At 37.9% G+C, this 13797-nt stretch overlaps 1 protein-coding gene across 1 annotated transcript; it reads right to left on the reverse strand.

Annotated features, from left to right (window-relative positions):
• Positions 1-1211: 1211 nt before the first annotated feature.
• Positions 1212-11938, reverse strand: LOC106083622 (sodium-coupled monocarboxylate transporter 2). Its single transcript, XM_013246765.2, has 10 exons — positions 11604-11938; positions 7691-7850; positions 7449-7566; positions 7298-7365; positions 6713-6864; positions 6497-6637; positions 2744-2852; positions 2305-2679; positions 2075-2232; positions 1212-1584 (listed from the first exon to the last, which is right to left on the reverse strand). The coding sequence occupies exons 1-10, from the start codon at positions 11840-11842 to the stop codon at positions 1272-1274; spliced, it is 1833 nt and encodes a 610-aa protein (XP_013102219.2). The 5' UTR covers positions 11843-11938; the 3' UTR covers positions 1212-1271.
• Between the last annotated feature and the right edge of the window lie 1859 nt (positions 11939-13797).

A 13797-nucleotide genomic window follows, 5' to 3' on the forward strand; every position in this document is an offset into this window, starting at 1 on the left:
TATGTAAATAAGCAGAATTGTCGACTATGGAGTGAATATCAGCTAGAAGCATTGGAAGAGCTAACAATGTATCCAGAAAAAGTCACAGTTTGGTGCGGTTTATGGGCTGGTGGCATCATTGGAACGTACTTCTTCAAAGATGATTCGAATCGTAATGAAGCTGTGAATGGTGAGTACTATCGTGAGATGATATCCAACTTTTTTTGCCCAAAAAGGCAAGAGCTTGACTTGCATGGCATGTGGTTTTAACAAGACGGTGCCACATGCCACACACAACGCGTAACAATGGACTTATTGAGAGGCGAGTTCGGTGAACATTTTATTTCACGTTCGGGACCGGTCAATTGGCCGCCTAGATCGTGCGATTTAACGCCTTAAGACTATTTTTTATGGGGCTATGTTATAGCTCATACAGACAAGCTCGCTTCAACTGACGCATTGGAAGAGAACATTGAAGCATTTATTCAAATGATACCGGCCGAAATGTTGAAAGAGTATATCGAAATTGGACTAAGCGGATGGACCATTTGAGGCGCAGTCACGATGCATGAAATAATCTTCAAACAATAAATTATGTCGGCCGTACTATTGATTCAAATAAAGATTTCATGCATTTTTCTCAATTCTATGTTTTTGTTGAAAAACTTTCTTAAAGCTCTTAAAAAATCACCCTTTATTATTGGTGTTGGTTTTCCGGGGAAGGCCGATGGCCTAGGCAAATTGTAGGCATGGGAAGATAGAATAGGTTATGCCTTGTCTTTATGACTCGAACAAGGTGTCTTTCTCAGAAGCCCCTGCTGACCAGTTGTCTGTCGGCTAGTGGAGCCTGGAGCAGCCTCTCACCAGTCGAGGTTTCAGTAGCAGACAACATGCTACGATCTGATACCCCCACCGCAGCTGTTGGGTCTTTGTAGTCCATTCTAAGCCTACACCCGGGCTTAAGATCTACCGCGCCACTGAAAACAGACGCAGATCATCAACTGCCTAATGGATAACAATATCGAAGCTATCCCTGAGTGACTTACATTTTTTTTCTAAAAAATAATGACCTATTACAAGGTAGAGAAAACTTCTTGCGAAGTCAAAAAAACAAAACGTCCTCTCCACTCAACGATAACTTTTAAAGAAGAAAAGACATTAAGTCATTTTTTTTAATTATTCATTTAAATTTATTTTAAAAATATTATTAACTAAATTATAATACATAACACTATTATTGATTATTCTATTGCTAATTACTAAACTTATCTCCAAAACTCTTGGCAGCCTTTTCAACTTTTTGCTTCTATAGAAATTTTTGTGTTTCCATTTTCCATTTTCAAAGGAAAGTTTTCCATTTCCTTGGGACCTAAATCTAACAGCCTATTTATGAAGGGTGAATAAAGTTTGGGATCATATTTGTCATCTTCATTGGGTTTCCAGATATAACTCAGTGGTATGGCTGTGGCCCATACAATAAAGCCCCCGATCAACTTGTACCAATAGAAGGAGATTTCATAAATAGAAAATGGACGATTGCTCTCAAAAGCAGTCGTTACTAAAGGAGCCTCAGTTGGGGATGATACAGTGGGAATCGAGGAGTTGCTGTAAGAAATAAAAAAAAAATGTTATTAGGATCCATGTTATGTTTGTTACAATTATATAATGGATATCAGTTTTGCGTCTATTCGACAGCCAGGCTAACTAAAACGAATATGCAAAGGCATGAGTTTCGTTCGAGTTATTCACACAATGGGTCTTTTAGCGTACTTTTCCAGTAAAAATTTGCAGCAGCCTTTTTTCTTTTTTGCCATTTATTGAATATTCGATGCTGCAAATTGCTGCTGAGAAAAAAACCTCCAGCACAAATTTGCAAGCTTTCATTTACCAAAATTTAAACATGTTGTTTGCTCTTACGCACTCTCCCGCTCTCTTCTGCTGTCAAATAAACTGCGCGAATCACTTCCAGTAACAATTTGTGCAAGTTTGCACAAATTTTTGGGTAAACGAACACACTCAATTCTGCTGTTATCTCTCTATGAAATTTGCTGATTCGAAAAATTTATAAAAAATGGTTCCATCTTCGTATACCTACCCTTTTTGTATTAACTCATAGAAATTATACTCCTCACATCTATCCAATGTAGTGGGTAGGGGATCGTATCTTATAACACCAGATTTAAAACGCATTTGAGCATTGATTATAATCCACAGCATGGTTAATATACTTAAAGCAAGGGAAACAAATACCACCTTTAAAAGAGAAAAAACAGAAAATCTCATATAAGGAAAAGGCCCTGTCATATCCATCCATCATTCCTTTACCTTTGCTTTGACTCTGGGCACTAACATTCCCAAGAGGAAGACGCCAACCACAGCGCCAGTGTTTATGCTCGTTATAGTTATGATGGTCTGTAGAATCGATTTGAATCTTTGCACCATTATACCGGCTATAATGCAATAAGTTCCCATAACCACCACAAATATTTTCATAATGGCATTAGCCTTTGCGTCCGTGTGATGTATGAAGGGTTTGATGTAGTCAAAATAAACTACACCGGCCAAGGAATTTAAATTCGCCGACATAGTGCTAAGAGCTGCACTGAAAACGCAGGATATGAAAACACCCGGCATACCCTTTAAATGGCCCATAATGTCTTGGACAAAGAAAGGCATCATTTTATCTGCTTTTTCCACCACCTACAATGAAAATAGTTGGAAATTTTTAGCTTAGTGTATTTAGTGTTTAACTTTTTAAAATTACTCCAGCTAATATGGGATCACATCCTGCATAACGGGCAAACATAATAATTCCAGTGAATGAGGTAAAGCCCATAATGAAGAATACTCCAAAAGAGGTAATGACTAAAGCTCTGAAAATAAAAGAAAGTTGCATTTGATGAGAAATATTTTTTTGTTATTAAAATTCTTGTCTAACTCGATCGACCCAAGAGAGGGTTGATCGAGTTTAATGATCCCGATAATCTAACTAGAAAGGGAGGACTGTATCTATGTGTTTGAGTAAAAGAAATTTCCAGAGTTAATAAGACTGATACACGTTCTCCAGTAAGAATAGAATACAAACTTTCTGGACCATTCAATACCAAACGAGGTTTCAGACAAGGAGACAGCTTATCGTGTAATCTCTTTAAATTCCTGCTGGAGATGATTATACGAGATGCAGATGTGAATAGATATGGCACACTAATCGCACGAGAACACATGCTACTAGCCTATGCCTATGATATGGATCACCATAGAAGCTGCCTTTGAAAGAATCGAAAGAGAGTCAGTGAAAATGGGTCTGGCAGTACATTGAGATATAACGAAATGGCCGACCGACCATATAAAGAAAGTGGAGAAAGTTGGGAACCACAACTTTGAGGTAGTCAGAAACTTTATCTACCTTGGCACCGCCGTCACCGAAACAAATGACGCCAATTTTGAAATAAAGCGGAGAATAATACTGGCAGACAGATGCTACTTTGGATTAAGTATTTAGATAGTTTAGAAACAAGGCCACCTCTCGACAGACGAAGATTACACCATACAAGACACTGATACCACCCGTGTTGTTATATGGTTCTGAGGTACTTATGAAAGCATACGAGGTAGTGCTTGGAGTGTTTGAGAGAAAGATTCTTCGTAAAATATATATGGACCAGTTTGCGTTAATGGAGAATATAGGCGTCGTATGAACCACGAGCTGCATGAGCTGTATGACGACGATAGCATAGGTACACGTATTAAAATGCGTTGGCTGCGTGTACCACCGTGTTTGCTTTTGAAAGCAAACACGGTGGTACACGCAAACCGGGACGACCAAAAGCCCGATGGAAAGATCAAGTGGTAGGAGACACCTCGAGACTTGGTGTCATAGATTATAGAAGAAGCGCAGAAGAACAAGGCGCTTAGAATGCTATTCTGAGTTCGACTAATGGAAAAAAAGTTCTGTCATAGCCAATTAAAGTAAAGAGTCTGATGGTAGACTGCTGCTTAAAACTTACCTTACCTAATATATTTTTATTGTTCGATTTTGCCAAAATTAGGGACAGTGAGTTGTGTTAGTGCCTTCGACATCCCTCTTCAATTTGGCCCAGATCGGTTCAGATTTGAATATAGCTGCCAAATAGACCGATCTCCCGATTTAAAGTCTTGGCCCCATAAAAGGCGCATTTATTGTCCGATTTCCCTGAAATTTTACACAGTGACTAACGAATCCTCTATGCTTCAGATCGGTCTATATTTTGGTATAGCTACCAAAAAGACCAATATTTTGTTATACAAAATTGAACAATGTTTTGTAAATATTAGAACCCTTAATGTCCAAATCGGACCATATTTCGATATAGCTGCTATGGGGGTATACGTTATGCATTTTTCACCGGATTATAACGAAAGGTGGTTTACATATATACCCGAGGTGGTGGGTATCCAAAGTTTGGCCCGGCCGAACTTAACGCCTTTTTAATTGTTATAGAACATTTTTGTCAAAATTTTATTTTGAATAGAAATATTTGTCAAATTTTGATTTTTTTGGAAAGTTTTATCAAAATTTTATTTTTATAAAGAATTTTATCAAAATTTTATAATACCCTACACCACTACTGTGGTACAGGGTATTATAGATTTGTGCATTTGTTTGCAACGCTAAGAAGGAGAAGAGCTAGACCCATCGATAAGTATACGGATCGGCTTAGAATTACTTCCTGATTCGTTTTAGCTGTCCGTCTGTATGTCTGTCTGTGTGCCAATGTTTTCTTGTAATCAAGGTACAGGTCGCATTTGTTGTTCGATTTTCACAAAATTCTTCACAAGTCCCTTTTTTGGTCCAAGGACGAACGCTATTGATTTTGATCAATCAATCGGTCCAGATTTAGTTATAGCTCCCATATATATCTTTCATCCGATGTGGCCTTTTAAAGCTGTAGAAGCCACAATTTTGGTCCGATCCTTACAATATTGGGCACAGAGTGTTTTTTTAACGTCCTGATATGTGTGCAAAATTTCATTGAAATCGGTCCAGATTTAGATATAGCTCCCATATATATCTTTCATCCGAGATGCCCTTTTAAAGCTATAGGAGTCACAATTTAGGTCCGATTTTTACCAAATTTAGCATGATATGTTTCGTGTGACGTCTTAATACGTGTGCAAAGTTTCATCTAAATCGATTCGGATTTAGATATAGCTCCCATATATAACTCTCATCCGATGTGGCCTATTAAGGCTGTAGAAGCCACAATTTTGGTCCGATCGATTTGTGACGTGTTCAAAATTTTATAAAAGTCGGATCAGATTTATATATAGCTTCCATATACAACTTTCATCCGATATGGTCTTTTAAGGCTGTAGAAGGCATACTTTTGGTCCGATCTTTACCAAATTTGGCAAGAAGGGCTTTTTTTGACGTCCTAGCATGTGTACAAAATTTCATCAGAATCGGATCAGATTTACATATAACTTTCATCCGATATGGCATTTTAAGGCTGTAGGAGGCAAAATTTTGGTCCGATCTTTACCAAATTTGGCACGAAGAGCTTTTTTTTGGACATCCTAGCATGTGTGCAAAATTCATCAGAATCGGATCAGATTTATATCTAGCTCCCATATATCTCTTTCATCCGATATGCACTTTTAAAGCTGTAGTAGCCACAATTTTGGTCCCATCCTTACAAAATTTTGCAGGAGTTGTTTTATTTGACGTCGCACTACATGCAAAAAATGTCATCAAAATCGAATCACATTTAGATAAAACTCCCATATATATCTTTTATGCGTTTCGACATTTAAGGCTGTAGAACCCACAATTTTCGTCCATCCATCGTAAGAAAATCGTAGAAAATTCCATATTTCAAAAGGTATGCAAAATTAAAGTCTGACTAAATTTGGATATAAGTTTTTATATAATTTTTTTTTTTAATTTATTTTTATAGAACATTTTGTGAAAATCTTATTTTTAAGAAAATTTTGTCAAAATTTTATTTTTATAGAAACTTTGGTCAAATTTAGTTTTTTTAAGAAAATTCTATCGTATTTTAATGGAAATTTTGTCAAAATTTTATTTTTATAGAAACTTTGGTCAAATTTAGTTTTTTAAGAAAATTTTATTATGAAAAGTTTTTATTTTTAATGAAAATTTTGTCAAAATTTTATTTTTAAGAAATTATTGTCAAAATTTTTTTTTTAAGAAAATTTTGTCAAAATTTTATTTTTTATAGAACGTTTTATCAAAATTTTATTTTTAATAGAACGTTTTATCAAAATTTTATTTTTATAGAAAATTTTGAAAAAAATCTTTATAGAAAAAATTTTCAACTTTTTTTTTTTAATAGAAATTTCAGGCGAATTGTTATATCTATAGGAAATTTTGTCAGAATATTCTTTTAATAGAAAAATGTTTCCCCTTTTTTTTTGTATAGAAAAATGTTGTTGAAATTAAACTTTTAAAAAATTTTGTAAAATTTTATTTTATAGAAAAAATTCTCATAATTCTCTCAAATTTTGTGAAACTCACCTTCTGGCGTTTTCCATACTTGGCAGCGATACAATACGTTGAACACAACTCTGATTCAAACCAATGTGACCAGTCCACATGCATATGCCGCCGGTAAAGAGACTTAGAACAGATGTCCTTATTCGTGGATCCAAGCCATAGCTGGTGATAAAATTTGTAAATGACAATGTGTCAATTTGAAGAGGATACAATAGAACTCATTACAAGATTACTTACAAAAAATCTAGACGACCACCTTCGGCTGCATTTTCCAATACCTTGGATAAACCACCGACTTTAAGAGTACCCAGTACGCCCACCAACACCACTGATGTGATCATTATGCCAGCCTGTATGACATCGGTCCAAACAACGGCTTTAATACCACCCTAAAAATAAAAAAACTTTTATTTCAAAAATTTAAATAAGATACAATATAGCTTGTTAATTTCAATTTAATAGAAATAAGATGACAATTTTAATCATAAATAAATGTTTCTCGCATTTCATAGTTGTGTTTTTTTAATTTCTTAGCTACTTTTGTATTACAGAACCTTTAATTATTAAATAAATATGCGATCTTCCTCTTTTAGTAATTGCCATTCAGATTGAATGATGACACCATATGGTTTCTAATTTATAGTTTTTTGGTTGGTTTTGTACCAATCTTGCGGATTCGCTAGCTCTTTCATTAATAATCTGTGATAATAGTTTCGTATAAGGTAAGCTGCTTAACTTGCATTTTTCTCCATACCAAATAAGCGAAAAAATCCGCTTAGGGGGTAAATAACACAATCCTATTGTCTTAATTATTGTACTTACCAACATGGTATAGAACATGCATATCGAACAAACGACGGCATTGATTAAATGAATATTTATGCCTGTCACTGTAAATGAAAATGAATTTTAATCCAGTCCATTTCCAAAATTAAAAAAAAAATATTGAATTACAAATTTATTTCCATTTTACCTTGAGAGAATGCCAAGGCAGGAACAAAAATGTAAACGGGCAACATGAGACAGGCATTGCAAACAAAAGAGGCTGTGACGACTCTTCGTGTACGTCTATCGAAACGTTTTTGTAGATACTGGAAGAAAAATTAAGCAAAAAAAACTATTTGCAAGGAGTATTCACATGTATAGAACAACATATTGGGCTCGGTATTCATAAGAACGGGTTCGTGAACTTCGTAACATTATTCCCATACATACCTCATAACAATTTGAGATGTTGTTTTTGTAGAACACAGGTACAATAATGTAGTTCAATATGGGCACCACCAGGATAATTGAAAAAACCATATAGATATATGCGAAGCCAAATGAATAATTCTCGGCCGGCACTGACATAATGGCTATGCCAGAAAGTTGGCTGAAATTAAAAGATTTAAAAATAAAATTATGAATTAACAAAAATAATTTTGAAATACTTATAACAGCTTGAAGTAACCGCTGAGTGGGTCGGTCGTGTTTTCATTTCGCTCCTCAAAACATATCTGTCTGTCGGAATAGGTACCACCTATTACGCAAACAATTTTAAAGCTTTTCAAGTATAGCTACGATTGGATTATCCACTAGCCGCAGACCTAAAGGCCAGGAGTAGGCACAGAATAGACTCCAAAACCTAGCACCTGCGGTAGTGGCATCAGACCGTAGAATGTTGTCTGCCCGTCCTACAGGTGTGAGTGGCTTGGCTTCAAGCGCCCAAGCAGTTGTAAGAGAAACGGATGAATAATAGGCGGATAACCCATACGTATACGCAGTTCGTCCCCAGCCTTTAAGTAAAAGGTGTGTTTCCGATTCAAGCTCAGACAGGGACAGTGTCAATGAAGCAGTCCTCGTGAGCGAATCGACTGATGAGGTCAGCGAGATGGCGGCAGTAGTAAGCTAGAGATTTGCTAAGCTCACAAGAAGACCGAGAAAGCAATTTGGGGCACGATGAAGGAGACTGAGGAGTATGCTACTAGAGATGGAACTGTCTTTTAAAACACTTCTACAGGAGCTGAAAAGTGACTCAGATTTCCTGAAGAGCAGAACACTGCGAAACCTCTGAAATAGAACTCCTCGCTTTCAAGAACTCTGGGAAGATCAAGCCAGCCCTCCCTTAATGGGGACTGTAGATAGTATCCTACACAAGGGGACAAAGTCGATACAGTTACGAAGGAAACGCACACGGCCTCTGAGTCGTCGTTGAGGATTGTGACTTCCAAAACAATGCCACAATTGCCACAGGGAAGTTGGTTGCTGAAAAAGGTAAGGAGTCGCCCTCTCACACCAAAGTTGCCAGGAAGCACAACAGATGCGAACTGACTTATGCAGTTATCGATATTAACAGTGCTTCCGGTAGGATTCGGCAAGATCACCGGTCCCAAGTGGAGGATTTGGTTAACGAGCGGATTTTGGAACATGTGTTGATCTCTGAGGAGGGTCCAACCATACAAATTATGAGCTGCGAGTGTAGAGGGGGTATCATAACGCTGCGCTTTGCGTCCCTGGATGGCCGTGGAGATTCGCAACATTGGGAAAGAGGTCCACAGACTTTATAACTGAGCACATCGCAGACTTTATAACCGAGCACATCGTAAAAACGCGGCAGTTTATTGGGATGTGTATTACACACGGCTCAAGGAATATAATAAGATGATCAGAGCGGCTAAACGTACCTTCTGAAGCTTTTCTGTGATCAGGTCGAGAGCGTCAATGCCGGGAAGATTGAAAAGATTCCCTACAAAACACCTGTCCAACTGAAACTGCAATATGGCATGGGAGTAAAAACAAAGAAAACAGAGGATATGTTGAGGCTTCTGTTGAAAGCGGATTTGGCACGCGATACGACTGGACACATGGAGACACCAGTATTCCGGAACAATAAGGTTGATCGAGGGTTAACCATTACGGAAAATCTTGAATATTTTTTAACCATTTATGTTTCCCAGACCTAATGGAATATTGTTCTGGCGTTACTGCAGAGAGAGACGGATTAACTGGTGCCCAACTGACAGCAAAACATACAGAAAGCCTGGGACTTGCGTATACTCCGAAGGCCTGGCAAGAGGCAAGGGTGGAGGGTGGAGACACCAGTACTCTGGAACAATAAGGTTGATCGAGGGTTAACCATTACGGAAAATCTTGAATATTTTTTAACCATTTATGTTTTCCAGACTTGATGGAATATTGTTCTGGCGTTACTGCAGAGAGAGACGGATTAACTGGTGTCCAACTGACAGCAATACATACAGAAAGCCTGGGACTTGCGTATACTCCGAAGGCCTGGCAAGAGGCAAGGGTAGTAGTGTTAATACCCAAGCCCGGCAAGGCAAGCTATGCGGTACCAATTTTTTTTTTATTTTTATTTTGGGCATTATTTTCTTTTTTTTGATCGAGTTCACACATGATATTGGCAGAAGATCCCGTTGAATAAGAATTTTTTAAATTGATTTTAGTACGACTTGTATTTGTGTGTACTTTGATTGGATTGCAGGAGACTAAAAATCCCCTTGCCACGATCGAGACGGGAGAGGAAGACATCGAAACGGGACCCGGCAAGCCCTGTATGGGTAGGCCATCCGGAAGAGTGGGTCCACTGCTTTCTCACCTGCCTCTGGATGCGTACGGAAGCTCATCATGACAAGATCTAACGAATCTTGTGAGAATGAATTCCTGGCGTAATCAGAAGAAGAGGCTTACGCAACAGTGGTGGAAGTTATGAATCCTGACTATGGTCCGGTTCCTGCAGATAAATCTCTGCAATTGTAAGGCCACTTCGGCGTTAGGTCCTCCTGATGGCAGGGGGATTTGACGTGATAGGCCTTTATATATTTTTTTAAAATCTTTTTTTTTGGTAGGATAGTAGGAGGGGGATTGCCCTCTGACACATCCTTTCATTTGAGTGCAATATATTCTCGGTCGTCCTACATGACGGTTTGGTGTTGTTTTTATTGGGAGGAGGGGGTCGGTCTCTCCGACGTTAAGACCCAAAAAATAATTTATTTGAGTCCTTTATTGTCGCGATCTACATGTCCTGCTGAACGATAGAACTTCAGGGCGTGACCCACATATTTGAACACTCATATCTACATAAGATTCGAACTCTACTGTCATAGACCTTTCTTTTAATTGTCATATTGTCCCGATAGATCTACATGTCCCATTGAAGGGTATTTAGTGGGTGGGCCGCTCCCAAACTCTACCAGATTCGTAGTCAACTCCCAAAGACATTTCATTTTATACCCATTTTGTGACGTTGACCATTCATGGTCATTTTGGGGATTTTTAGAGTTGGGGAAGCTTTGGACTACTTTCTTAAAACAGATGTGTACTCAACTTCCAAATACCTTTCATTTGATACCCATATTGTCCCAATCCCCAACCCTAAAATACCCCAAAATGGTCATGAATGACCAACTCCACAAAATCTGGTAAATACATTTGGCAGAGTCTGGTATACACGTTTGGCAGAGTCTGGGACCGGCCCACTCACTAAATACATTTCGATTCCACCATCCTATGGTGGAGGGTGCAAAAATGTGCTTAGGATATGAAAAAACACATTTTTCCCAGCTGCTAGCATTTGATCCAATCTTTGATGATGGTATAGAATGCATACCAACTAATCACAAAGAAGTCCAATAGCTGCGACACGACTGAAAAACTACAAGCCCGCATGCGCCGAGGGGTTACAAATTACTCGTCACATATTCCTCAGATCATCTTTTAACATGTTCTCTACAAATTTCAATATTTCTTTATTTGGAGTTATTATATTGGGTTGCCCAAAAAGTAATTACGGATTTTTCATATGGTCGGCGTTGACAAATTTTTTCACAGCTTGTGACTCTGTAATTGCATTCTTTCTTCTGTCAGTTATCAGCTGTTACTTTTAGCTTGCTTTAGAAAAAAAGTGTAAAAAAGTATATTTGATTAAAGTTCATTCTAAGTTTTATTAAAAATGCAATTACTTTTTTTTTAAAAAATCCGCAATTACTTTTTGGGCAACCCAATATATTGGTAGTATCACCTAATGGCAAGAAGGAGCTTATATTCACACATAGTTAACAGTCCTTTTACAATCGAACTTTATAAGTTAGGCAAAGCAGCTAAAAGGATCCCCAAAGGAATTACTTACCTGGCTACAAGTGAAATTGCAATGGGTAGAGTTTTCATTTTCTTACTTCCCATCAAATATTCATCGGTGGTATTTTTCGATTTTGAAAAGAAGCCAAAATAGACCCCAATACCGGCTGAAGTCAACAACATAAATACGAACACTATATAATCGATTGTACCGAAAGTAAATTTCTGCGCTATATTTTCCGCAGCGCTAGTAGCAACGGTTGAACTTGCCATTGCTAAAGAACTTGTCATTTTTGTGAGCGTTTAAGTTATTCGAAATTAAAATTTTAACACTTCTCGATTGTAAGACGATACCGCCAGCATCGATCCATCACGATTGACCACTAAATGTTTTCTGAGAGATAAAAAGATGAGGAGATGAACTTTCTTTTGAGATGAAAATTTCAAATCTTATCACAGAGTCTGTACGAGATGAATGTTCTGCTTCATACAAGTATGCCCATGTAAACGAAATGAGATGAGATAGACATCTGTCGATCTAAATGTCTGTCTGTCTTTCCTGCCGTTCATATCATTATCATAAAATAGCGGCATCTTGGCATTGCATGGAGCGGGTTAATGTTCATTATACAATATTTGTTAATGTAATTTATATTAAAAAGCTTATCTAAAGCATCCTGGCATATTTACAATCGTATTCGCAGTTTTTCATAAGCACTCATTGAAGCGGTGAAAGTCGCATAACCATGACGTCTTAAAATAGAATTTTGCATCACATTAAGGAATTTAACAGTATGGAATAGCGGAAAGACTTCTCTAATATCAATAAGTGATTTCTGATTCTAGTTTCTTTTAACTCAATGATAAGGAACCTTCTGTCTAACGATGAGTCTGAACGGCCAATCGCAGAGCCACACCTATTTGTAGAGATGTTTTACCAATACTGTCTAAGCAATACCTTTTGGGCTGTTATCGCAGAAACCATCCAAATCATCATCTTGTGGATAGATACCCACCGCCCAGAAGCCTTAAGGTAGATCTACACGATCTAGAGCGTGAGGTTCAGCGCTACAAGAGAGAACCTCTAGATCAAGCGGCATCAAGCGGGTCTGAACAACATTCATGCAGACACGGTAGCAGACGCGGTAATTGGCTACCGGGTGAATGTAGTCCTTGGAGAACGACCGCCACCCATTACACCCGAAGAAATCGACCTCCCCCGTCAAACCAGAGTAGTTCTGGCTCAATTACGTTCCGGCAGATGCAGCCGCCTCAATTCCCACAGAGCTAGGATTGATGCCGATGTGCAAGATGTATGTCCCGATTGTAACCAGGGTCGCACGATACACGTCACCTGTTTAACTGCCCGGCCAGACCCACTCGACTCACACCCAGATCCCTGTGGACGCACCCCATCTTAGTCGCGGAGTTCCTGGGTCTTGACACTCAACAGAATCACGCAGACGAAAGATAGAACACAATAAACTGCTACAACAACAACCAATACTTAATACTCATAAAGGTTGCAAGCATTTGGAAAAGTATTACCGCTGAAGAAATTTTTAATGTAATTGCCAGGATTTTAACTTAGGACTTCGCTAGGGGGACATGTTAAACCAAAAAATCTACTACATATACTGAGCAGACGAAGTTTGCTTTTATCCTCATTATTTGTCCTGGCTGTAGTGTCATACAATGAACTTGTACCTGATTGGAGGGCATTGGTATGAGAGAAGTATTCCCCCTTATTATTCCTCAATGGAATATTCATGGACAAATTTGCAGTGTCATAAAAATAGTATGCTTATCACTTTCTTTTGTCTTGTGAGTTATCTATCTGTCTTTTCTATTGCCATATAGATTATGGCACATTGCGGTGTACCCTTTTTTGTCCTAAGATAAGCCGTTCAAATAAATGTCAATATTGACGCTTCTTATGTAAACATTAGGCAAGAGGCTGTAATCATTGTTAATATTTAAGGTGTTATTTGTGAATAAATAGTTTGTGTCAGTGATTTCACAAATATTTAAAACGTGCCTTGGTTACGGATCTGTTGTTGTTCTCTTTGAATAAAGTTCTACAAGTTGAAGTTAATGGATCTATAACTTTCTCTTCCCTCTTGCCGTTGCAAATAAATGCATTCAGTTATAATACTCTATATAACACATTAGTGTTGGGTTAGGTTATGTTGAAAAGGGGGTGCGGATATTAATCCGCTCCATGCCATTATGGACATATACCTAAA

The sequence above is a fragment of the Stomoxys calcitrans genome, chromosome 2 (assembly GCF_963082655.1).
Source record: "Stomoxys calcitrans chromosome 2, idStoCalc2.1, whole genome shotgun sequence".
In the NCBI taxonomy this organism is placed as follows: domain Eukaryota; kingdom Metazoa; phylum Arthropoda; class Insecta; order Diptera; family Muscidae; genus Stomoxys; species Stomoxys calcitrans.

Coding starts and splice junctions, on each gene's coding strand:
- LOC106083622 (XM_013246765.2), bottom strand. CDS start 11,842: ATGACAAGTTCTTTAGCAATGGCAAGTTCAACCGTTGCTACTAGCGCT. Junction 2,853..6,496: donor AGTATGGAAAACGCCAGAAG/GTGAGTTTCACA, acceptor TTTTATTTTCAG/AGCTTTAGTCATTACCTCTT. Junction 2,233..2,304: donor TGCCCAGAGTCAAAGCAAAG/GTAAAGGAATGA, acceptor TCTCTTTTAAAG/GTGGTATTTGTTTCCCTTGC.